This window comes from Protopterus annectens, chromosome 6.part0, assembly GCF_019279795.1.
Source record: "Protopterus annectens isolate FY-2018-M chromosome 6.part0, PAN1.0, whole genome shotgun sequence".
NCBI lineage: Eukaryota > Metazoa > Chordata > Ceratodontiformes > Protopteridae > Protopterus > Protopterus annectens.
The window spans coordinates 829,746,280-829,773,375 of NC_056737.1; the positions used below are offsets into that span (position 1 = coordinate 829,746,280).

General features: G+C 43.0%; 1 protein-coding gene across 5 annotated transcripts in view; it reads left to right on the forward strand.

Annotated features, from left to right (window-relative positions):
• PPP1R13B (protein phosphatase 1 regulatory subunit 13B) overlaps nt 1-27,096 on the forward strand; it is a 2,314,431-nt gene that overhangs the window by 846,535 nt on the left and 1,440,800 nt on the right. For all 5 annotated transcript variants that reach the window (XM_044074501.1, XM_044074499.1, XM_044074502.1 and 2 more), the window contains exon 5: nt 8,012-8,113. In XM_044074501.1, the coding sequence (XP_043930436.1) occupies nt 8,012-8,113 (102 nt within the window). The remainder of the gene's footprint in view (nt 1-8,011; nt 8,114-27,096) is intronic.

Sequence of the window (27,096 nt, forward strand, 5' to 3'; positions counted from 1 at the left end):
ACTTCAGAGGACATAAAAGAGATTTTGGTAGTGATTCATGCCTTAAAAGATGTCTTCACCGCTTATGGATTCCAGATCATCTTTTAGAGGTTACAGATAGCAGTACTGCAATGTGGTACCTGAGGAAGTACGGTGATGCAAGGTCATACCCACTTTGCCATTTAGCGATGATGGGCTGGGAGCTGGCTCTGCAGCATTCTGTGAGTCTTCAGGCCTCATACATTCTGTCAGAGTAAAAACAGTGGCAGACGGACTACGTAAATCCTGAACAGACCCTCATGAGTGGAGTCTCCATATAGAAGCCTTTCAGCACTTGATCCAGATTGGGGAAACACCTCAAATAGATCTGTTTGCCTCCTTTCCAAACAGACTCCTTTCCATTGATTCCCACGATACTTATAACGATTCAGAAAGAATTACCAAAGATCACTGTGATAACCTACTTTAATCCCAGGCATAGTTGGTTCACCCTTTTAATGGAATTAGACAAGGGCAATTACGTAAGCTTCCTCACAGACTGAATTTGCTCACATCACATTAGGGTAAATGGTACACCGTAACTTAGAACAATGCATCTAACAGCCTGGATTATTCTATTTTTATACATTTTATGCAATTGTTCTATGAGGATGTGCAGCAGATATTTAAAGAGGCAGGAAAACCCACAGCAAGAAAATCTTATATTTACAAGTGGAAGAGGTTTTCTAGGTGGTACTTAGCCAGTAATAGAGATCCTGAAAGGGCTCCGACCCCTCTGGTTTAAAATTTTTGTGTGAGCTACTTAGAGGTAGTTTGTCATATGGTTCTATCAAAGTGCATCTTGCAGCGATCTTAGCTTGTCTTCCCATGGAACCCCCCCCACTTTCATCGATTTTGTGGTCCATTAAGTTGCATGTGAGACCCCCCCCCCCCCCCAAGAAAAGCAAATTCCTCCTCCCGGGATCTCAACTTTGTTCTTGAAAAATTGTCCTTTTGAACCTGCCTGTCAGGCTGATTTACAATTCGGAAAACTGGTTTATTTATTGCTCTGACATCGGTAAGGTGAGGCTGTGGGCTGCAAGCTCTCATGGTGGGCCAACCCAATCTGATTTTTCACATAGATAGGGTTGTTGTATGCACTTATCCATTATTGATGCCTAGTTGTTTTTGAATTTAACTTAAATGAAGCCATCAGTCTCCAGTGTTCTGTCCTGATCCAAACAAGAAAGGAAAAAGGATTCTACATACCATTGGATGCACACAGGCACCTCAGATATATCTTGACAGAAAAAAAGGTCTGTTAATAACTCTCTATAAGTAAAGTATTGCAAGATGGTTGTCCCCTGCTATTGTTTTCTGTTACTCCCACCATGGTAAATCTCTTCCAGGCAAGGCTCACTCGACTAGGGCTTTAACCTCTTCAGTGGTAAATTGGAAAGGGTGGACTGTAGAAGTATTCTAGAGGTAGCAACCTGGTCTTCTTTTCATACCTTCACAAAACACTACAAACTGGATTTCTTTTCAAGGTCCAGAGCAGGTTTTGTTTGGGCCTTTTTTCAGAGACTCCTGGATACTTCTCCTTCCACCTCCCAGCTAGGGTAACTTTGGGAATCTACCCGAAATCTGAGGCAGTCAGAATAATGAATATAGTACAGTTGAACAAGTCCCATTTACCTGTAACAGTAGATTTTTGAATTCCTGCCGGACTCAGTGGCAGAACCCACCTGCTATTCCCCAGACTGTGCGTAGTTGAGATGCTTTGATTCGGTTGTTGCTGGATTTTTTTTTATATATATATGGTGGTGTGATTTGCTGCAAATTCATTCTTGCTAGATGATTCTGGCTTCAGTTACTTTCCTCTTCTTCCTTTTTTTTTTTTTTTTTTTTTTTTGTGTGGAAGCAAGGAAGCCTGACCACGCTTTCCTGTGACTGCTGAAGGCTTTCCTCTCAGGATATGCTCAGCCAATCAGATGTCACAGGAAGAGTGAGGGAGGGGAATCTTAGCTTTTGAAAGCTGGCCTGTACTGGCTTAGATTGGCCGAAAACCAAAAATGCCACTGAGAAATTCGAAGATCTACTGTTATAGGTAAGTAGGACTTAGCCAACTGTACTTTTTAGACCATTTCACTTTGCTAATGCCGTATTAACTAAGCTAGGCTACGTGTCATAGCTGCTTCTACTACAGTTCTACATTTCTGTTTGTAAATACTGCCTTTAAAAGAAATGTGTGTGTGTGTGTGTGTGTGTGTGTGTGTGTGTGTGTGTGTGTGTGTGTGTGTGTGTGTGTATATATATATATATATATATATATATATATATATGTGTGTGTGTGTGTGTGTGTATATATATATATATATATATATGTGTGTGTATGCATGTATGTATATGTGTGCGTGTGTATGTATATATATATATATATATATATATATATATATAGAGAGAGAGAGAGAGAGAGATATAGGTATATAAATATATGTATGTATATAGATATATGGGGTCTATATTAGATTATCGAACTTTCAGAACTTCGAACACCATATGATCGAACTACTGAAACTTCGAAAAATCTAAAAAAAAAAAAAAAAAAAAAAAATTTAAAAACAAAACAAAAAAAGTAACTGCTTTAAGCAGGGGGCAAGCCCGCTACTTCAAAATACCAACTCCGCGATCGTGCTACTGCACAGCAAAGGGAAATCTTCCCTTTCCGCACCATACTCCGTTAAAGTGCAATCTCGGAGTTGGTATGTTGAAGTAGCGGGGGTTGTGTGGGGTGCAGGGGGCTTGCCCCCCTGCCTAAAGCAGTTACTTTTGTTTTTTATTTTTTTTTTTAGATTTTCGAAGTTTCAGTACTTCTATCATATGGTGTTCGAAGTTCTGAAACTTCGATAATCTAATATAGACCCGATATATATATATATATTTATATATATATATATATATATATATATATATATATATATATATATATAGCTATATATATATATATATATAGATATAGATATAGATATAGCTATATATATATATATATATATATATATATATATATATGTAGATTGGGTCTACTTTACATAGTCGACATTTCATATGGCCGAGACCATATGATCGACTTTCAGAATGCCGACTATGTGAAGTAATCATAAACACACAACAAACACCTTAAACTGTTAGCAGGGGGGCTCCGCCCCTGCACCCCCACCCCACCCCCTGTAACTTAAATATACCAACTCCGAGATCGCACTACAGTGCGGAAGTGGGAAATTTTCCCATTCTGCACTGTGCGGAGATGGCGGTTCCCCATAGTCAGCTTTTCAAAAGTCGATCATATGGTCTCGGCCATATGAAAGTCGACTTTATGAAAAGTCGACCATGTGAAGGGGACCTATATATATATATATATATATATATATATATATATATATATATATATATATATGCCCAACAAATCTTCAGCACTCAATAACAAAAATAGAAATGAACAGCTGCTGAGAAGAGAAGTTTATTCAAGCACAGCCTGCACCATAATACACAGACCGGTGTCCGGTTTCACCTAAAGTGTCATCAGTGTGTAACTAAGAAGGCAGAAACCCTGATTTAAATACAGAAGCAAACAACAAGCAGCAAGTATTTAAAGGTGTCAACACTTAATAATAAACATTGATCCCCAATTACTGTACCAAAACATACTTCCATGATATGTATATATTACAATAAATACATAAATAAACATAAAGACACTCCACCAAACCTAATCTGATTTTAAAAAACTAATTACTACACTTGATACATGAAATTATGGAAAAATGAATCTATACCAGACTAACAAGGGTCATAAATACTAAAATACAAAAACCTATATACTAAATATAGGCACATATTGCTATGTAACCAGAAATAGAAATTCCCAACTATATATAGAAAAAAAGGTATACGTGTACGTACACAATATATATAGAGTGCGGGTAGTCTTGAATCGACTTAAGCATACCAATAGTAGAAAACATATAATCGTGTAGCAACACTTATTATAACATCTAGTGTAAATACATATATATTTTTTCCAATATTTTGTTATGGATATCATTGTATAACCATATAAGACAGAGTGTGGAAGTGTATATTAGTATACACATGTCCACACATGAAAGTATGTATATGTATATATTTATATGTGTATGTACATGTATACCTTTTTTTCTATATATAGTTGGGAATTTCTATTTCTGGTTACATAGCAATATGTGCCTATATTTAGTATATAGGTTTTTGTATTTTAGTATTTATGACCCTTGTTAGTTTGGTATAGGTTAATTTTTCCATAATTTCATGCATCAAGTTTAGTAATTAGTTTTTTTTTAAATCAGACTAGGTTTGGTGGAGTGTCTATATGTTTATGTATTTATTGTAATATATACATATCACGGAAGTATGTTTTGGTACAGTAATTGGGGGATCAATATTAAGTGTCTACACCTTTAAATACTTGCTGTTTGGTGTTGTTTGCCTTCTTAGTTACACACTGATGACGCTTTTAGGCGAAACGGTCTGTGTATTATGGTGCAGGCTATGCTTGAATAAACTTCTCTTCTCAGCAGCTGTTCATTTCTATTTTTGTTATTGAGTGCTGAAGATTTGTTGGGCATTTGTGTTTTATACTTCGTGCACCAAATCAGTATGTTCGCATGAACCACTTTCTTTAGGGATTTTTTTATATATATATATATATATATATATATATATATATATATATATATATATACACACACACACACACACACACATTATATTATATATATAATATATATATGTGTGTGTGTGTGTGTATATATATATATATATATATATGTGTGTGTGTGTGTGTGTGTGTGTGTGTATATATATATATGTGTGTGTATATAGATATAGATATATATATATATATATATATATATATATATATATATATATATATATATATATAAAATATTGCTCAGCACCAAATGCAGTAAGTTAGAAATTAGGGTAACTTTATCTTGGAAGGCTGTGGTTTCCTTCCTCAGGTTATCACTCACATTCTCTTTACAGTACTCATAGAGCAGCATGGTGTAGAGTCGAATCCACAGTTAACAGGAACAGATTTAATTTTCTTCATAAAATCAAGTGCATCTAAAACAAAGGAGTTGGCTCTGCTAGCCATAGGTGTATTCCAGAAAAATCATCCCTGGTTCCGTGATGAAACTTTCCCCTGCTACCACCAGCCTGTACATGGGGGTCCTGAATATTCTTTTGAGGCTTAGGAATCCCAGAAAATGTTAGTAGCTTTGGGTGGGCTACTGTTAGAAAATCGTGTAGTCTCCCATTAGTAAGGTCATCCACATAGAGCTGTAGCAGGGTGTCATGTTTGTTCAGTGCTGACTTTCTGATAAAAGTCCGTGTTACCGAACATTCCTTTCAGCTTCTAAAATTTGGGTGTATACCCCCCACCCTCTTTCATTTCTTCCCCTAGGTTGGCCCAGAGTTTTCTAAGATGTCCCCAGGATTTGTCTACCAGGGAGCCTAACACTAGAGATCACTTAATGCAGGATTGCTCACAGGTTTTTCAAAGGGGGCTGTGTTCATTGGAGCAATTCATTCATCACAGAAGACAGCTGCAGATAGATGCTCATTTGATTTCCACTCAGAGGAATTAGATAGCATGTTTAGCTCAGCAGTGATACCAAAGATCCCTTTGCCCTCTGAGACTGCACCTACCAAATGAAGAGAGATCCGAAGAGTCTCCAGACATTTTACCTGACAACTGGATTCCCAAACTCCAAACAGAAGTCTGAAACCACTCTTCTAAACCTCTCTCAGTTGTAGAAAGAAATCTCCTGGGTAAAGGCATTTCATGCAGTAAACATCATTACTGACTTAAAGCTGTATGTGGAAAAGCTAAATTAAGTATTTTTTCATGATAATGTGAATAACCAGACATGGTTATAGTGAGAAAAAAAACAATTGATTTTTCCCTACCATTAATCCAAAGCTGATTGAGAGTAAATGTGAGGCAGGCATCAGACGAGAAGCAAAAATGGACCAGCAAACAAGGCACATAAAATTAATGGAAAATACTTTAATAAAAGTATTAGGTTCTATTCAACAGACCGGTTTCGGCAGTTACTTTACAGAGCCTTCTTCAATGTTTAAAGTGAATACAAAAAAAGAACCTATTTATAATAAATTCCTTGAATCATGTGATTCATTACAAATGTTCATTGAGACCAGGCTTAAAGAGCCCACCAAGTTTAATAATCCATTTTTTCTCCATTGAGTTCAATAAATCATGCCAGCCTAATTTATTGTTTCTGGATCTCAAAATTTTGTCAGTAATGATGAAACTGAAACATGCATTATGATGATTTAAACAATGTTTGTATAAGGCATTTGTTTCCCTCTTATTCCTGATATCACTGAGATGCTCAGATATGCGTAGTTTCAATGGTCTTGAAGTTTGACCCACATAAAATGCAGAACAGTTGCACTTGGCCAAGTAAATGACCCAATCAGAGGAACAATTAGCAAAGAATTTTATATTATACACCTCTGGGTTATTTTGGCTTGTAAAACTTTTGGTTTTAAGTAGCTTCGTGCAATATGTGCAATGTCCGCAAGGAAAGCATCCAAGTAAAGGTTCTCCTGATAATGTAGTTTGTATGGTGTGACTGGTTTTGGTATCACAGTGTTTGAAATGATTAAAGAAAGCAGATAAGTTTTTGCCTTTACGAAAAGAAAATGAACATCTATCGCCAAGGATTTCCTGAAGTTTGGGTTCACATGTTAATATATTCCAATTATGTTGGACCATATTGATCAGTGTATTGGTGTTACGTCCATAAGTGGTGATGAATGTGGGAGGTTCGGATTTGGATTTATTGCTGGACTTATAATGTAATAAATCTTCATTTCATACTATCAACAATATGTTTGGTGTGTACAAGATGACCCATTTTGTATCCACGGTCATGAAATCTGTGTACAAGATCATCCCTGAAGCATGTGTATGTGTCTTGATCAGAACAGATGCGTTTGATACGCATGAACTGAGATTTGGGAATGTTTTTGCAAATGTGTGGGGGATGGAAGCTGGAGGCATGGAGTAGTGAATTGTTTTTGGGGAATTTACGGTGAATTTCTGTAGACAGCGTATGATCTGATGTACGGCAAACCAAAACATCTAAAAAAAATATTTAATTTTTATCACAGCTGACAGAAAATTCGATTCCCCATTTATTATCATTCAAATAAGTGATAAATTCTGAGAGAGATTCACTATCGGACCTCCATACCAACCAGCAATCATCTAAGTATCTACGCCAGATGTCCATCTCGTCAATATAAATATTGTGAGACCTGTCATAAGTGACCTGTTCTTCAAAATACGCCATGAACAGATCTGCGTATATGGGTGCGAAAGAAGCACCCATGGCTATCCCCTTCGTTTGCCAATAACATTTTCCCTTATAGAAAAAAAAAAACATTCTTAGTCAGTACATGTTCCGTCAAGCACACCAAAAGAGTGTTGAAACCTGGCCTATATAGTTCTGTCTTATTGAGCCAATATTCCAAAACTTCCAAACCAGCCCATTGAGGAATGCTCATGTATAATGATTTAACATCTAAGGTGCAAAGTAACCAGTCTGGCTCAAGTTGTGTGTCTGAAATGATTTGCAAAATCAGACGAGACCTCAGCAGACCTTGCCATAAGTAGTTTTACAGTGTGAGCAAAGATGAAATAAAAGGTATCAGAAACATTAGATAAATCATTTAGGTTCAGTTTCTGAAGGTTTCCAGGCATTGTGATAATTTTTATTAAATTTTATTTTGATTCAAGAATAACCATTGTATGTGTCTCTTCATTATGCACTAGTCATTTTATATTAGGAACATTTAGCCATTTCCAGTTTTGTTTAATTACTGTGACAGTGTTTTGTCCAATATTTAATCTCCTTGGTGCCTTATGCTGTACTCTGGCATTAGCCCATTTGTGATGATCTATTTTTTAATCTGTTTTCTGCAGGTAGGAAGTACTAGAATTGAGCTTACACTTTCGGAGCTTCAGGAAATGGCTACAAGACAGCAACAGCAGATTGAATCACAGCAACAGATGTTGGTTGCCAAGGTAAGTTGAAATTACTGAAATAAGTGATGTATGCATATACAGCAGTTTTCAAATAGTATTGCAGATGTTCATCGTGTTTCACTGTTGCAGTCATCACTGTAGAGTTCTTCCTGCCGGCAGGCAGCCCTCGGTCGGCCAGAATCCCAAAGTCTGGGTCCGGCGTCGGCTGTTCAGTCATGCTCTCTGACATCAGAGTGCCAGGAGTACAAAGCTGCCAGCCAACGCCATGTTCTCCAGTCTTTCTTGCCATGCGGTGGAAGCAGTTCACAAGTGCTGGTCGGCTGACTCCTGATATTTTTTCGTACTTCAGTCCGAAGACTTACTTCTTCTTCTCAAAGCTAAGTACCCCGTTGGGGAAACTTTTTTCTTGCTCCAGTCCGATGTCAGAAAAAGTTAATAATTGTATTTCTTGTGGGAAGCAAATACCTCATAAGGATTTCCACTCTTACTGTATTCCTTGTTTAGGCCCTGACCACAACGTAGCTAGTTGTCAGTTTTGTGCTAGATTTAACCAACGTACGATTAAGCGGAGGTACGATTTTGCTTTTCACTACTTTGGCAGGCGATTTAATTATAAAATGTCATCGGACATGCTTCCGACTACCGGAGTTCACAAATGACGCAAGGATAAGGATAGGCCTCCGAGGTCCAAATCAGACGACGGTTTACAAGCAGAGCCAGCTCCAAGTTCGGCCGTCGTCAGTGAGGCACTTTCGCAGCCCCTGTCGTCGGCCATTTCAGAACCGATTGCCGAAATGGACTCCCACGAGGAGTCAACTAGGCCTTTGAGTACTCCAGCTGCAGGACCTTCGGGCAATGCTCCCTTGGATGGGTCCGGAGCCGCTATGCAGGTACCGGCTTCCGAGGGGGTTTTCAGGCCTACACAGCTTCTGATTAAGGCGAATACTCCTTCTAAATCAAAGACACCAGCCCAGGCCTCTTCTGATCCGGGACCCAAATCTCAGAAACAGCTGCTTAAAATGGCGGAGGACTTACTAACCATGATTAGGGGTTCACATCCCCCTCCAGACAAAAGGCCAAGGCAAGAATTGGATCTTGAATCCTCTGATCAGGCATCTATTTCTTCAGTGTCTTCCTCTGAACAGGAATATACTTTCCCTCCTTATGAGGATTCTGATGCTGAGGAATCCATTCCATCAGCTTCTCCCCCTGAGGATTTTTCTTTTGGGGAAACTTTACATGATATGAGGGAACATTTTCACTGGGAAGGACAGGAGTACTCTGAATCTAAGAGAAGGCTTAGGGATTTCCTTCTTCTTCCCCAACATAGACCCCTGGCTATTCCTCCTATTTTGGATATTGTGGATGATGCCTTTTCTGAGGCTAATTTAACTCCTGACTCTTTTCCTCCAGCCCCTGCTAAGCCTGACAGATATTACAGGGTCCCTGACTCCCACCAGTTCCTTTACAAAAATCTTGCTGCTGATCCAGAAACCATTTCTTAGGGTCCTAAGGGTGTTAAGGCCGCCTCTGCTAAAAACCCTATTCTGACAGATAAGGATTCCAGAGCTTTGGAGAGATGGGGCAAAAAAGTGTACACTTCTGCTACTTTATCTATCAGGGCTTTAAATTGCCAATTTCATATGCTAAAATATCAGCAATTCCTGCTGTCTGTTATGAAACAAAAGCGAAGTACCATTTCCTGCATGTGCAGATAATAAGGAATTACATGATTTGATGCATGCTACTGAGCAAGTGGGGAAGCATGGTTTACACTGTGGTTTTGATGCCTTGGAAGCTTCATGCAGGGCGGCTGCCACTGGCACAGTCATTAGAAGGCATGCTTGGTTAAAGGAACAAAATTTACCTGATCAAGTGAAAGCAAAGTTACTGGATGCTCCTGTTCAGCATAATGTTTTGTTTGGGTCTAAGGCTGAAGAGGTGATAAAGAAAATGGAGGATAAGGCAAAATCCATGCAAACGGTTAAGGATTTCTTACAAGTTCAGCCCCCTAGATTTAGCAGAAATTGGCCAACTAAAAATTGGTCCTTTCCTAGCTCGGACAGGCCTCAGAGGGGTAGATATAGGCGCTTCAGAGGGAGGGCCCAAGCACAGACCTAGACAGTGGAGTGCTTCCACCCCCAGGGGTGGAGAGGACAGACCTCAGTCTTATAGAAAACAGGCTCATTGACTCCCCCTGCATGGCTCCAGGAACTTCTCTCCTGGAAGCCCCTCTAGGGGGAAAACTCTCTCTTTTTCAACAAAATTGGACTTACATAACCCAAGACAAGTGGGTTCTGGATGTAGTTTCAAAAGGTTACAAATTCCAGTTTCATACCTTGCCAAGACCAAACGGATGGCCAGACCTACCAAAACACCAATGGGCAGAGGCATTAAACCAGGTGGGTTCCCTCATGGCTATGAGGGCCATAGAACTGGTTCCACAATCAGAGACGGGGCAAGGCTTTTACTCAAGGCTCTTTCTAGTTCCCAGAAAACAAAATTCATGGAGACCTATCCTGGATCTGTCAGTTTTAAATACTTTCCTGGAGATACCAAAGATCAAGATGCTTACTCTGCAGCAGCTCCTGCCAATGTTGAGCAAAAATGCATGGATGGTGACATTGGATTTAAAGGAGGCTTACCTACACATCCCTGTCAGACAGGAGTGCAGAAAATACCTCAGGTTCAAGGCTGGTTCAAAATATTACCAATTCTTTGCGCTGCCCTTTGGCTTGTCGACTGCGCCCAGGGTCTTCACCAAGTGCCTGGCGCCAGTAGTGGCTTATTGCAGACTCCAGGGAATTCAAATTTACCCTTATCTGGACGACTGCCTTACTCAAGCAGACAGCAAGGATGTCTTACTCCAGCACCTGGAATTTGTTCAAAATCTACTCAAGTACCTGGGATTCACTGTGAACATAAAAAAGTCAAATTTGACACCCACACAACAGATAACTTTTCTGGGTGCTCTTCTAAACACAACAACCCAGATGGCTTTCCTGACATCCGAAAAGCAACTACAGCTGGCTTCAACTTTCAAAACCTTGGCATTAATGTCTCAGCTAACTGCAAGGAAATTCCTGCAAGCTCTGGGTTACATGGCCTCCTGCATCCTTCTCATACCAAATGCAAGACTACATATGAGAAAAATACAATGGTACCTAAAAAGTGTATGGTCCCAGCATTGCCACAGTCTAGACACACAGATTGCTGTCTTGCCTTGCCTACAAAAGGAATTCCATTGGTGGACCATGGCATGTCCTCACAACAAAGGGAAAGCCTTCAGTCTACCTCCAGCCAGCCAAGTGTTAACCACGGACGCCTCGGATTACACATGGGGAGCACACTTGCAGGGGAAAGGCCTGCAAGGTTACTGGACAGAGGATCAGAAGCACCTACATATCAATTTAAAAGAGATGTTAGCAGTACAGAATGCCCTCTTGGCTTTCAGGGATCTTCTACAGCCAGGACAACTACTGATACGGACAGACAACACCACAGTTATGTGGTACATAAACAAGCAGGGGGGTTCACACTCCTACCCCCTTTGCAGACTAGCCATGACTCTATGGAACACAGCTCTAGCTTGCAGATTGGATCTACAAGCTCAGTTCCTGCCAGGGAAACAAAATATTCTGGCAGACAGCCTGAGCAGGAACCTGTCAGACCCACATGAGTGGATGCTAGACACCCAAATATTCAAGTTGATTACAGAAGCCTGGGGCTGCCCGGACATAGATCTATTTGCATCCCCCCTCAACCACCAGTTACAGATTTTTTGCACAAGGGCATTTCACAAACTAGCATGGAAAGTGGATGCTCTCTCTTTCAGTTGGAGAAACCTCTCTGGGTATGCCTTTCCTCCACTACCTCTTCTTCCACGGGTGTTATTAAAGATCAAACAGGACAAACCCAAGATGATTTTACTGGCCCCAAATTGGCCTCGTCAATTTTGGTACTCAACACTGATGAATCTATCCCAGGAGCCTTCTTGGATTTTACCTCAGATACCAAATCTTTTGTCCCAACACCAGGGCCAGGTTCTGCACTCTCATATCAAAACTCTCAGCCTTTCAGCTTGGCGAATTCAGGGTCTGTGACTATTCCTACCCTTCCCAAACAGGTCATGGATGTCATCTTAGAAGCCAGATGGCCTAGCACTAGAAAATCTTATGCAGGTAAATGGAAGAGATTTTGCACCTGGATGCATCCTCAGGATTTGGATCCTCTCATTCCTAATATCCCATTGATTTTACATTACCTGACAGACATGCCACATAAGGGTTTATCCTTCTCCTCCATAAAAATACATGCCTCAGCTATCTCTGCACATTACAATACAGACCCTCCAATCTTTTCGCATCCACTTCTGAAACAATACCTCAGAGGTACAAAGAATTTAAGGCCCCCTAGGACACCACCCTTACCTGCCTGGGACCTCAACTATGTTCTGGAAAAACTCACTCTGCCTCCTTTTGAGCTTGCTGCCACATTGGACATTAAGTATTTATCATGGAAGACAGCTATCCTACTGGCTTTGACTTCAGCCAAGAGAGTCTCCGAGTTACAAGCTCTCATGACTGTGGAACCTTATATTATTTTTCACCAAGATAGGGTGTCTTTAAGGACTAATCCTACTTTCATGCCTAAAGTGGTTTCCAAAGTGGCTTTAAATCAAACTATTCACCTGCCAATTTTTTTCACTAATCCACAAAATAAGGGGGAGAGGATCTTGCATTCTTTGGATGTACACAGGCAACTACGTTTTTACCTGGATAGAACCAAGCATATCAGGAAAACAGAGCAACTGTTTGTTTCTTATGCAACAAATTCTCAAGGCAAAGCTATTTCAAAACAGACCATTTCTAAATGGATTGCTCATGGAATCAGATTTTGTTACTCTCATCATGGAAAGCAAATCCCAGGAAAAATTAGAACTCACTCTACCAGAGCTGCTGCTACTTCAGCTGCCTTTCTCAGGGGAGTACCTACCAAAGATATTTTGGAAGCTGCAACTTGGAGTTCAGTGCATACTTTCTCTAAGCACTATAATCTCCCTCTTTACTCTAAGTCTAGGGCAGGCTTTGCTTCTGCAGTGTTGCAGGGCCTTCTAGCCGCCCCTTCTACTCTATAACCACCACCCTTTATCTTAGCTTTGGGATTCAACCCTACAGTGATGACTGCAACAGTGAAACACGATGAACATAGTACAGATGTTCATCGTGTTTCACTGTTGCAGTCATGACTGTAGGGTTCTCCCCTGCCGGCAGGCAGTCCTCGGTCGGCCAGAATCCCAAAGTCTGGGTCCGGCGTCGGCTGTTCAGCCATGCTCCCTGACGTCAGAGCCCAGGAGTACAAAGCTGACAGCCGACACCATGTTCTCCAGTCTTTCTTGCCGTGCGGTGATAGCAGTTCGCAAGTGCCGGTCGGCTGACTCCTGACAATTTTTTCTAATCAAACTTCAGTCCGACTTTCTTCTCCTACTCAAAGCTAAGTACCCCGTTGGGGAAACTTTTTTCTTGCTCCAGTCTGATGTCAGAAAAAGTTAATAATTGTATTTCATGTGGGAAGCAAATACCTCATAAGGATTTTCATTCTTACTGTATTCCTTGCTTAGGCCCTGACCACGACGTAGCTAGTTGTCGGTTTTGTGCTAGATTCAATCAACGTACTATTAAACGAAGGTACGATTTTGCTTTTGATTACTTCGGTAGGCGTTTTAATTACAAAATGTCGTCGGATACGGTTCCGGCTACCGGAGTTCACAAACAACGCAAGGACAAAGACAGGCCTCCGAGGTCCAAATCAGACGATATCGCACAAGCGGAGCCAACTTCAGGTTCGGCCGTCGTCAGTGAGACGCTTTTGCAGCCGCTGTCTTCGGCCATTTCAGAACCGATAGCCAAAACAGACTCCCACGAGGAGCCAACTAGGCCTTTGAATATTTCAGTTGGGCCTTCGGACAATGCTCCTTCGGATGGGTCCGGAGCCGCTGTGCAGGTACCGGCTTCCGAGGAGGTTTTCAGGCCTACTCAGCTTCTTATAAAGGCAAAGCCAAAGACTCCTTCCAAATCAAAGACTGCAACCTAGGCCACTAATGATCCGGCTCCCAAGTCTCAGAAACAGTTACTTAAAATGGCGGAGGACTTACTGACTATGATTAGGGGTTCACATCCCCCTCCAGATAAAAGGCCAAGGCAGGAAGTTTATTATGACTCCTGTGATCAGGCTTCTATTTCTTCTTCTGACCAGGAATATTCTTTCCCTCCTTATGAGGATTCTGATGCTGAGGAATCCATTCCTTCAGCTTCTCCCCCTGAGGATTTCTCTTTTGGGGAAACTTTGCATGAAATGAGGGAACATTTCCACTGGGAAGGACAGGAGTACTTGGAATCTAAGAAAAGACTAAGGGATTTTCTTCTTCTTCCCCAACATAGGCCCCTGGCTATTCCTCCTATTTTGGATATTGTGGATGATGTTTTTTCGGAGGCTAACTTAACTCCTGACTCTTTTCCTCCAGCTCCTGTTAAGCCAGACAGATACTATAGGGTTTCTGATTCCCACCAGTTTTTATTCAAGAACCCTACTGCTGACCCTGAAACCATTTCTCAGGGTCCTAAGAGTTAAGGCCGCTTCTGCTAAAAACCCCATTCCCACTGAGAAGGATTCCAGATCTTTAGAAAGATGGGGCAAAAAAGTGTACACTTCTGCTACTTTATCTATTAGGGCTTTAAACTGTCAGTTTCATATGCTGAAATACCAGCAATTTCAACTGTCTGTTTTAAAGCAAAAGCTAACTTCCATTTCCGCCTGTGCAGATGATAAGGAACTACATGACTTATTGCATGCCACTGAACAAGTTAGGAAGCATGGTTTACACTGTGGATTTGATGCCTTGGAGGCTTCTTGTAGGGCTGCTGCCTCTGACACAGTAATTAGAAGGCATGCATGGTTAAAGGAACAAAATTTGCCAGATCAGGTAAAGGCTAAATTATTGGATGCTCCTGTTCAGCATAATGTTTTATTTGGACCTAAAGCTGAAGACGTGATTAAAAAGATGGAGGACAAGGCAAAGTCCATGCAAACAGTTAAAGATTTCTTACAAGTACAGCCACCCAGATTTAGCAGGAATTGGCCTACAAAAAATTGGTCCTTTCCCAATTCAGACAGGCCTCAGAGGGGTAGATATAGACGCCCCCGAGGTAGGCCTCAAACGCAAGCCCCTTATAGACCAAGACAGTGGACTGCTTCCACCCCTAAGGGAGGAGAAGACAGGTCGCAAGCTCATAGAAAACAGACTCAATGACTCCCTCTGTTGGGCTGCAGGAACTTCTTGCCTGGAAGCCCCTCTCGGAGGAAAACTTTCTCTTTTTCATCTAAATTGGACTCATATAACCCAAGACAAGTGGGTTCTGGATGTGGTTTCTAGAGGTTACAAATTCCATTTTCATACCCCACCAAGGCCAAGCGGATGGCAAGATCTTCCAAAACATCAATGGTCAGAGGCATTAAACCAGGTGGAAGCTCTCTTGGCTATGAAAGCCATAGAACTAGTTCCACTTTCAGAGATAGGACAAGGTTTTTACTCAAGGCTCTTTCTAGTCCCCAGGAAGCAAAATTCATGGAGACACATTCTGGATCTGTCAGTCTTGAATACTTTTCTAGAGATACCAAAATTCAAGATGCTTACTCTACAGCAGCTACTCGCAATGCTGACCAAAAATGCATGGATGGTAACTTTGGATTTAAAAGAAGCATATTTACACATTCCCTTCAGACAGGAACGCAGAAAATACCTCGGGTTCAAGGCAGGATCGAGGCACTACCAATTCTCTGCGCTGCCCTTTGGATTGTCTACTGCGCCCAGGGTCTTTACCAAGTGCCTGGCTCCAGTAGTAGCTTATTGCAGATTCAAGAGAATTCAAATTTACCCTTATCTGGACGACTGTCTTATTCAGGCAGACAGCAAGGATGTCTTACTCCAGCATCTACAGTTTGTTCAGAATCTTCTCAAGTTCCTGAGATTCACTGTAAACATAAAAAAGTCAAATTTGACACCCTCACAACAGATAATTTTTCTGGGCACTTCTCTAAACACAACAACCCAGATGGCATTTCTGATATACGAAAAACAGTTACAGCTGGCTTCAACTTTCAAAACCTTGGCAACTACAACTCAGCTATCTGCAAGGAGTTTCCTGCAGGCTCTGGGTTACATGGCCTCCTGCATCCTTCTCGTACCATATGCAAGACTACATATGAGGAAAATACAGTGGTACCTAAAAAGTGTATGGTCTCAGCATTGTCACAGACTAGACATACTGATCTCCGTCCTGCCTTGTCTTCAAAAGGAATTCCTTTGGTGGTCCAAGGCATGTACTCTAAACAAAGGAAAATCCTTCTGTCTGCCTCCTGCCACTCAGATTCTAACCACAGACGCCTCAGATTATGCATGGGGAGCCCATTTTCGGGGCAACTGTCTGCATGGCCTTTGGACAAAGGATCAGAAGCACCTGCATATCAATTTAAAGGAAATGTTAGCCGTTCAGAAAGCTCTATTGGCCTTCAGGAATCTTCTACAACCAGGACAACTACTGATACTGACAGACAACACCACAGTTATGTGGTACATAAACAAGCAAGGGGGATCTCATTCCTACCCGCTTTGCAGACTAGCCATGGATCTTTGGAACACAGCTCTAGCTTGCAATCTGGACCTTCAAGCCCAATTTCTACCAGGGAAGCAAAACTTCCCGGCAGACAGTCTGAGCAGAAACCTTTCGGATCCACACAAATGGATGTTGGACTCCGAAATATTCAAGATGATTACAGCAGTCTGGGGATGTCCTCACATAGACCTCTTTGCATCCCACCTCAATCATCAGCTAAAAATTTTTTGCACCAGGACTTTCCACGATCAAGCTTGGAAAGTGGATGCTCTATCATTCAGTTGGAGAAACCTCTCGGGATATGCCTTTCCGTCTCTTCCTCTTCTTCCACGGTTATTACTAAAGATCAAGCAGGACAAGCCCAAGATGATAATCTTGCTGGCCCCAAATTGACCTCTACAGTTTTGATACCCAACACTGAGAAACCTTTGTCTAAAGCCACCCTGGGTTTTCATAACTCCAGTCCGATCATAACTTTTGGACGTTTGCATCCTTACCACTTCTCCTTCTCGTAATGGATTGAGTGGTTTGCTGGTCTTGTGTAGGAGGACTTCTGGGCTAACCGCTTCTTCAACAGATTGGTTTTCACTGACCTGTTGTTATTGACACATGGAAACAACAATTTACTACTGATTGGTAACGTAGATGTTCTTCATGTTTCACTGTTGCAGTCATTAGAGTTGGGTAATCTGCTGGCAGGTTGCCCTCAGTCAGCCTGATTAACATAGTCTTGGGTCCTGCGTCAGTTGCTGTCCCTTCTTCCATGACGTCAGGTCATCAGGGGTATAAAACATGCAGCCAACGCCATTACATCAGTCTTTCTTGCCGCGCGGTGCCCAAAGCAGAAGCAGTTCGCAAGTGCAGGTCGGCCGACTCCTGAAATTTTCGTTTTCGAGTTTCAGAACCGAAGTCTTCAATCAGAAAGCTAAGTACCCCGTTGGGGAAACTTTTTCTTGCTCCTTACCAATGTCAATAAAAGTTAATAATTGCATTACTTGTTGGAAGCAAATATCTCATAAGGATTTTTATTTGTACTGTATTCCTTGCCTAGGCCCTGACCACAACGTACCTTGCTGTTGGTTTTGTGCTAGATTTAATCAACGCACTATTAAACGACAGTATATTTTTGCTTCTAAATATTTTGGTTCACGCTTTAATTATCTAGAAATGTCGTCGGTTAGCAATCCGACTAACGGAATACCTAAAAAACGCAAAGAAAAAGACAGAGACAGGCCGTCGAAGTCCAAAACTGATGATGAAGCTTCTCCTAAGCCAATCGCCAGTTCGCCGGTACTCAATGAGACGCACAGCCCCTGATACACGCTACTTCTGATTCGCCGGTCTCTACTGAGACCCATTCGGAGTCCAGTATGCCGTGAGATGCTTCAATTATGGAACCTGTGGATGTCTCTACCTTAGATGGGTCTGGAGCCTCTGTGCAGGCACCGGCTTCTGAGGGTGTTTTCAGGCCTACAGATTTGTATATTAGACTGACACCATCTTCAAAACGAAGGCCAAAATCTAAATCTATCTAAAAAAACGATGCCTGGGCCACATGTGCAGGCCCCATGCCTAAAAAACAAATTATCAAAATGGCTGAAGATTTAATTACTCTGATCAGGGGAAGCCAACCCCCCCCCCCCCCCCCTTCTAAGAGACCTAGGCAAGACATTGATTATGAATCTTCTGCACAGGATTCTGTTTCTTCTGACTCTTCTAATGAACAGGATTTGTCTATACCTACTTATGAGGACTCTGATGCAGAAGATTCCATTCCTTCTGCTTCTCCCCCTGAGGATTTTTCTTTTGGGGAAACTTTGCATACCTTACGGGAACATTTCCACTGGAAAAGTCAGGATTTCTCTGAATCTAAAAAGAGACTTGGGGATTTTCTTCTTCTTCTTCAACATAGGCCTTTGGCTATACCTCCTGTTCTAGACATTGTTGATGATTTTTCAGAATCTAGTATGGCTCCTGATTCTCTGCCTCCGGCTCCTTGTAAGCCAGACAGATACTACAGGGTTCCTGACTCCCACAAATTCGTTTTCAAAAATCCTGTTGCAGATCCTGAAACTATTTCTCAGGGTCCCAAGGGCATTAAGGCCTCTATTGCTAAAAATCCTACCCCTTCTGATAGAGATTCCAGGGCGCTGGACAGATGGGGTAAGAAGGTTTACACTTATGCAACCTTGGCAATCAGGGCTTTAAACTGTCAATTTCATATGCTTAAATACCAGCAGCATATCATGGGACTGCTTAAACAGAAAATTATGTTAATTTCTGACTGTGTGGAAAATAAAGATGTGAAGTTGTTAAATCTCGCCGTTTATTCTCACTGATGGGTTCGGAGCCGATCCTCGGCTCCGACACGGCCGATAGCAAAGCTCAAGGTTTGCCAGTAGCTCGAGAACAAGCCCCTTATCCCACAACGCACTGCTGGAATTACCCCAGATCTAGTTTGCCGCAGCAAGAGAGATATCGGTGATCCAGTTAGCTCAGACCATTTTGACAAATCGCAAGTTTAAAAAAGCTCTTTTTCTAGTTTTTTTGGGTGATCGTTACTGTTCAGTGTGTTTCTAGTTTAAAATAATATAGTTAAGTAGGTTAGTTTTTGTAGAGATCTACCCTGTCTGTAGTTTTTATTTTCTTGGTGTTAGGCCTTTTCTTGGCCCTATTTATTCTTACTATCTTTAAGTATTATTAGTTTTCTTAGTGTGGGCTTTGTTAGCCCTGTATTTAGCCTTTACAGGTATTTTTTGTGCTGTTCTGTTAAAAGAATGTTGGATGAGAGAGCGAAATCTCACCCCAAATCAGGGTTTAAAAAGTGTCCAGATTGTGGACAGAAAATGTCCGTTATGGACGGGCATGTCCAATGTGTGTCTTGTCTGGGGGCTAAACACCTCCAAGACTCTTGCAGTATATGCCATTCCTTTTCATCTAGGGTTCTGTTAGAAAGGAGGAGAAAACTAGTAGATAGGGGGTTACTGCAGCATTCTTTTTCTGAAGTGTTGGGTAGCTAGGAAAGTGTCAGCACTTCGTCAAAATCTTCAAAGTCTTCTGATTCCAAACAGACCAAGAGGGCAAAGAGATCAGAGGGTACAGGGTCATCGGCTCCACAGCTCTCGGAACCGAGTGTCCCTTTGGTTCGGAGCCAGCTCCCAGTCTTGGAGCCGGTCTCTAAGGTCCCCTCATCTCCTCTGCTCCAGTCAGCAACTTCAGTGCTTTCCTCTAAGTCTTCGGTCAGCCTGTCTGATTTGGGTATGGATCGGCTAGTGCAGAAGCTTTTAAGGGTACCAGGACTTGCTAAATTGTTGTCGGCACTGACCACTACGTCGGAGCCGAAGACCATTGAACCGGATTTGACTACTACTCCTCCGAGCCGTACTGGACCCTCGGAGCCGAAGGAGCCAGAACCGATGATTGTCGAACCCTTGGAACCGAGACCCGCACCGGTGTTATCGGTTCCATCTACTCGGACATCCTCGGTGCCGACCGAGGACGCTAGGAGCCGATGCTCTCTTGACGGGTCCGGGGAGGATAGTCAGACTGATATGTCGGTGCCGACTCTTCCTCTCGGGGCTTCGACTCGGATGAGCTCGGCTCCTACCTCAGGCTCGGAGCCTATGGTTTCGGTGCGGGAGGATCAGACGGTCCGTTCGGATCCGTCTACCCCTTCTCGTCGGAGCCATGGCGCTTTCGACGCCAGAGTCATGTCTTCTAAGACATCGTCAGCATTGGTTTGGCCTTCTCTCTCCCCTCAAGTTCCTGTGTCCACTTCTTCATCTTCCGGTCCCCCTGCGAAGACCCTGAGCCTCAAGTACCCCCACAGGGTGTTTTTTGAGACTCCCCCAGATCCCCCCCAAGGAGGGAGGAAGAGATTGTGCAAGAGGAGGCACTTGGACTCCCCACAGGAGTCTTTAACATCTGGCACTGATGTGGATGAGTCAGGATGGTCCCCTCGATCCCCCTCTGAGGATATCTCCTTTGCAGAGATATTAGAGATCCTGAATCAGAGGGGAGTTGGCAGTCCAAAACCCCTACTGAGGACAAGCCAGTGCTCTTAAAGGCTTTTGGGTCTCAACCTTCCACTTCTTGGGTGTCTCCGCCTTACGATGAACTCATGGACCTGATCTCTCGTAAGGCGTGGGAGTCGCCGGAGGCCATGGAACCTGTCCCTTGGAAGCCGAACAAGTTTATCTCTGCCCCAGTGGACAAAGCCTTTTTGACCAAAGGAGTGCCTGTTGATGCCATGGTGGTAGTTGCAGCCACCAAAAAGGAAGTGTCTGAAACATCCACATCTATCCATCCTCCTAATAGAGAGTCTAGGATCATGGATAGATATGGGAAACGCATGTTTAGTTCAGCGACCTTTTCTCTTCAATCGCTGAACTATTTAACCCATTTCACGGACTCCAAAGAGATCTCCTGAAAGAGCTAGGAGATACTCTTCAGGGTACGGTAGCTACAGGGGTTGCCGACAGAGTCAGCACACAGCTTGCTACCCTAAATTCGGTTGTGAACCCGTCCATGCATCTCATATCATATGCAGCTGATGGTTCGAGTAGAGCCGCTAGTTCAGGCATTGCTCTGCGGGGACAAGCCTAGATGCATCTCTGTTCCTTTGCAGAGCCCTTTAAGTCTTCCTTTATTAACACCCTGTTTGACAGCTCATCACTGTTTGGGCCTAAAGTAAAGGAAACATTAACCAGGTGTGAGCAGGAAGGCAAGAACCTATCTGCCATTGGAGTCCATTTTTCTACCCATACTCGGCCCTATCCCAAGGGCCCTAAGGGCGGAAAAATGTGGTTCCGGAAAGCACAGGGAACCTTCCAGGACACACACGGAGAAACCCCCTCTAGAGGTAGAGGAGGGGGATATAACGGAAGACGCTGCCCGCACGGCAGAGGTTGTCTGCAGCAACAGGGCAACAGAGGACAGTTCTCGGGTCAGCCCTACCAGCTCCCCTGAAGGGAGGCCCGGCTGTCCAGCTCTGGAGGCAGTCGGGGGGTCTTTGTACCCAGAAGCCTGGCTAAACATAACGTCGGATACTTGGGTACAAAGCATCATTTCCAGAGGATATTTCATACCGTTCTCTACCGGTCCCACTCCTGTGTACAGAATCCCAGATGTTCCACCCAGTCTCAGGGAACAAGCAGTCATAGAGGTCCACAAATTGCTAGAAAAAGAGTCATCCAACCAGTCCAAGCAGACCAAGTTGGATTCAGAACTTACTCAAGATTCTTTTTGGTACCAAAGAAAACAGGGGACTGGAGACCTATCTTGGACCTCAGCAGACTCAATCAGTTTGTAAAGAAAGAGAAGTTCCGAATGGTCACACTTCAGTCCATTCTTCCCTTCCTAGGGAAAGGCAATTGGATGTGCTCCATAGATCTCAAGGATGCGTACTATCACATAAAGATGAACAGATGCTCCAGGGATCACCTGCGTTCCCAGCTGGGAGCCAGTCATTACCAGTTTCGAGCCCTGCCCTTTGGTCTCACTACAGCCCCCAGAGTGTTCACCAAATGCATGGCAGTGGTCACGGCTCACCTGAGGCATCTAGGATTCCAGGTGTTTCCATACCTAGATGACTGGCTCCTCACTGCTACCACCAAGCATCAATTGATTCAGGCAACACAATACACTCTGACACTCTGCCATCAATTAGGCATTACAGTCAACTTCGAAAAGTCTGCCTTATCGCCATCGCAGCATACTGTGTTTGTAGGCGCAGAGTTAGATACCTCAACCACCACTCTACGTCTTCCAATCGAAAGAGTCTCACTTCTCCGTCAACACATCAGCTCACTGGTGTCAAAGAACAAAGCTACAGCAGCAGAGGTCTTCAAAGATGCTAGGTTTGATGGCAGCTGCAATCCTGGCCGTACCACTCGCAAGGATGCATATGTGAATCCTTCAGTAGTGGCTCCTCTTTGCTCAGTGGTCTTACCAGAAACTGTCGATGCACCAAATAATTCTCATCACAGATACCTGCAAGAGAGACCTTCGGTGGTGGTTGACGTCTCTTCATGTCACAATCGGAAGGCCCTTTGTTCCACCCCCCCATAGCCACTGTGACCATGGACTCTTCCCTGATAGGGTGGGGGGGGGGCATTTTCAGGGAAAGACTGCCCAAGGCACATGGACGGATCAAGAGTCACATCTGCATATCAATGTTCTGGAGTTGAGAGTGGTACTTCTGGCGTTGCAGTACTTTCAGGGCTCTCTTCCTCTAGGAACTATTGCAATTCAGACAGACAACATGTCAGTAGTCTGGTACTTGAACAAGCAAGGTGGAACCAAGTCTTACCCCCTTTGTCGAGAAGCCCTCAGGGTCTGGCAATGGGCTGTGTCATCCCAATGTTTTCTGTTAGCAATGCACATCCTGGGGAAATCCAGCGTGATAGCGGACAAGCTAAGCAGGGCGATATTGCTCCCTCACGAGTGGTCTCTCAAACAACAGGTTGCTGAGTTGATTTTCTGCAAATAGGGCCAGCCTTGCTGCAACCTCTTTGCCAACCACATCAATTCAAAATGTAGAAGCTACTTTGCCCTAATACCACCTCCGGGACATCCCCCGAGAGATGCACTCGTACACGATTGGCCCCCGGGTCTCCTTTATGCATTCCCACCCTTTCCATTGATACCCAGATTTTTACAGAAAGCGAAATCGCTGGGAAGGACTGTTATCCTCATAGCCCCTTACTGGCCTCGACAGATTTGGTTCCCGTTTTTTCACCATCACCTGTTGGAAGATCCATGTATTCTGGACCCAGTTCTGGACCTTCTGACGCACCCATCAGGGGACCTCCTTTCTTCCCTACAGTCCCTGAAACTGACTGCTTGGCTAATCCACTTCCCCTAATTGCCAGGCTTCATTCAGTTTCAGATGATACAGGACAAATTCTCTCGTCTTTTCACAAGCCATCCACCAGGAAATTGTACTGCAGTAAGTGGAAAAGGTTCTCAAGTTGGGCCAGCACACAGAATATTGACCCTTTCCGAGCTCCACTATCGTCCATTTTAGAATTTTTGACAAAGATTTTTAAGGAAGGGGCAGCAGCCGCTACAGTTCGAGTCCAGTTAGCCGCCATCTCAAATTTCCACCTTGGATTCAATGGCTCGAATGTTATGGGCCGTAAGTTATCTAAAACTTTTCTTAAAGGTGTTCTTCACATGAGAACTCCTGTCAAAATTCCTTATTCTCCCTAGAATTTGAACTTTATGCTGTCTCAAATTATTCTCCCCTCTTTTTAACCAGCATCTTCTTGTGATCTCAAATATTTATCCTGGAAAACTATTTTTCTAGTGGCCATTATGTCTGCCTGCAGAGTGTCAGAACTCCAAGCATTATCTGTCAGACAACCTTACACGATTTTCCATGCTGATAGAGTATCTCTCAGAACAAACCCGTCATTTTTGCCTAAAGTCTGTTCTGAATCCAATATCAATCAGGTCATTGAGCTGCCGGTCTTTTTTCCCAACCACTCTAACAAATTGGAATACATGCTGCACAAACTTGATGTACACAGACAGCTCAGATTTTATCTTGACAGAGCTAAGGTTCATAGGTAGGTACTAGGCTATCGGCCCAAGGGCCTACGTAAGCCTAGCCAACAAGGTTCCCTGGCTTACGCCACCCAAGAAAGTTATTTTCCTGTGCCACTGTCGAGCAGAGACACAGAAGTGATCCCTGGGGTGTATTTCCTATTTCCCATCCACTCATCAAGATTTTTCTTGGAGTGCTAATGAAGAACTTTGCTTGACATAGATGGGTAGCCTGTTCCAGAGTATGGGAAGTCTCTGGGATAGGAATCTATCCCTCCAGCATGTCCTGTTTATTGTGGTGACAAGGTTTAGGTCCCTTGAGCGTGTTGCTTGGAGGGATTGGGATTTCTTTAGGTGTAGCATGTCCAACAGCTGTGGGTTTGACACAGCTTTATATATTAGGCAAAGATCACCTCGGAGTAGGCGATATGCTACGGAGTAAAGCTGGAGTTTTTTTGAGACGGTCAGTGTAGGGCATTTGTTTGAGTCCAGTAATCCTCTTTGTGAGGTACTTCTGGGGCCTTTCGCGCTGCTGCAGATGTCTTGTGAGGTACATTCCAAAAGGGGCGTTGTACTCTATAATGGGTCTAATGAGTGTCGAGTAGAGGGGAACGATGACCTCTTTTTTTCCCGGATGAGAACCCTTTTCTGATGAGAGGTGTGCCACGTAGAAGGACTTCCTGACTACTGTGGCGATGTGACTATCAAAGGAGAGACTACTGTCCACCTGGGTCCCAAGGTCTCTTATCACGCATTCGGTGTTAAGTAGATTGCTGCCTATGTGGTAGTTCATGGGTACAGAGTTTTTACCAAAGGGGATGACACTGCACTTTTTGGCATTGAGCTTGAGGCCATGGCTCTGACACCAGGCATCTGTCTCAGAGAGGCCCTTCTGTAGGATGTTCACATCATTTGGGGACTTGACTATGCCTCCTAGTTTGCAGTCATCTGCGAACTTCGTTAGCCAGAGGCTTTCTGTGTAAGCCTGTACTTCAGAGAAGTAGATACCAAACAGGAGCGGTCCCAGGATGGAACCTTGTGATACTCCACTTGTCACTGGTTTGAGGTCAGATTTGGAGTCTGCAACTTTTACAGTGTGGGTTCTGTCAGTGAGCCAGTTGGCAACCCATCTTGTGACATAGGGATTTATGCCTAGTTTATTGAGTTTAGCTATAATTCCAGAATGGGGGATGGTGTCGAAAGCCTTGGCGAGGTCAAGATAAGCTGTGTGAACCACCTTACCCTCATCTACAGCTTTGGTGACTGCCTCAAAGAAGTCAGTCAGGTTCAGGAGGCATGATCTGCCTTTCACAAACCCGAACTGGGTGGGATCCAGAGTTTGGAGGTTACCAATGTCTTTGTTTTATGAGTTCCAAGGATATTAGAAAATCAGATCTACTTTTTGTATCCTTTTCAGAAGCCAGAAAAGGTAAACCAGTGGCTAAAACAACTTTATCTAAATGGTTATCAGATTGTATATCCTTTGTTTATGCGAATGCTAGCATGCCATTGACAAACAAAACTAAGGCTCATTCTACTAGAGCCTGTTCTACGTCTTCTGCCTTTCAAGCTAAATTGCCCCTTGACAATATTTGTGCTGCAGCAACGTGGTCTAAGCCTCATACCTTTATCACACATTACAAAGTAGATAAGGCTTCCAGAGACCGGTCTTCCTTTGGTTCCACGGTACTGAAAAACGTACTTCCATGAGCCACGCAAGGTTGAGGGTACTAGGGATGCTACCCATCAGTGAGAATAAACGGCGAGATTTAACAACTTCACATAAAGAAGTTATGTACTTACCATAACGTTCCATGTGAGTTGTTTATCTCACCTTTATTCTCACGTCCCTCCCTCCTTCCCCCACCTGGCTGACAGTAGACTTAGAGGCTAGTACTATCTTGGCTCCTCAGTACTTCTTTCCTTTGGAAAGTGTTTCCCTTTTAGAGTAGGGTAAAGGTATATGTATGTATGTGTATATATATATATATATATATATATATATATATATATATATATATATATATTTGCAGCAAACAAGATCTGAGGTAATTCCAGCAGTGCGTTGTGGGATAAGGGGCTTGGTTTCGAGCTACTGGCAAACCTTGAGCTTTGCTATCGGCCGAGTGTCGGAGCCGAACCCATCAGTGAGAATAAAGGCGAGATAAACATCTCACATGGAACGTTATGGTAAGTACATAACTTTTTTATTTACATTATTTATTACATTCATCTGAGCAAGTTGGAAAACATACTTTGCAATGTGGTTTTGATTCTTTGTAGGCCTCTTGCAGGGCTGCTGTAACTGGCTTTGTGCTAAGAAGGCATGCTTGGCTCAAAGAGCAAACTCTGCCTGATCATGTTAAAGCAAAATTTTTGGATGCTCCTTTACAACAGGACCGTCTCTTTGGTAATAAGTCTGAAGAAGTTTTAAAAAAGATGGAAGATACAGCTAAATCTATGCAAACTGTGAACGATTTCTTACAAGTGCAACCTCCAATATTTAGTAGGCACTGGCCTACTAAGAACTGGTCCTTTCCAGTTCCTTCGAGAGCCACTCAAGTCAAACCCAGACATTCCAAAGGCTCCAGGTTTCAGTCACAAGGGACTTTTAGAACAAAACAATGGGGTACCTCCTCCTCCAAATCTGGAAACAACAAGGCATCTCCCTATGGTAATCAGTCTCAATGACTTCCCTCTACACTTACCAAGCACTTACCTTTCAGCCACCCCTTTGGGGGGAAAACTGGCATTTCATGTAAGAAATTGGCAACTTATAACCCAGGACAAATGGGTTTTAAA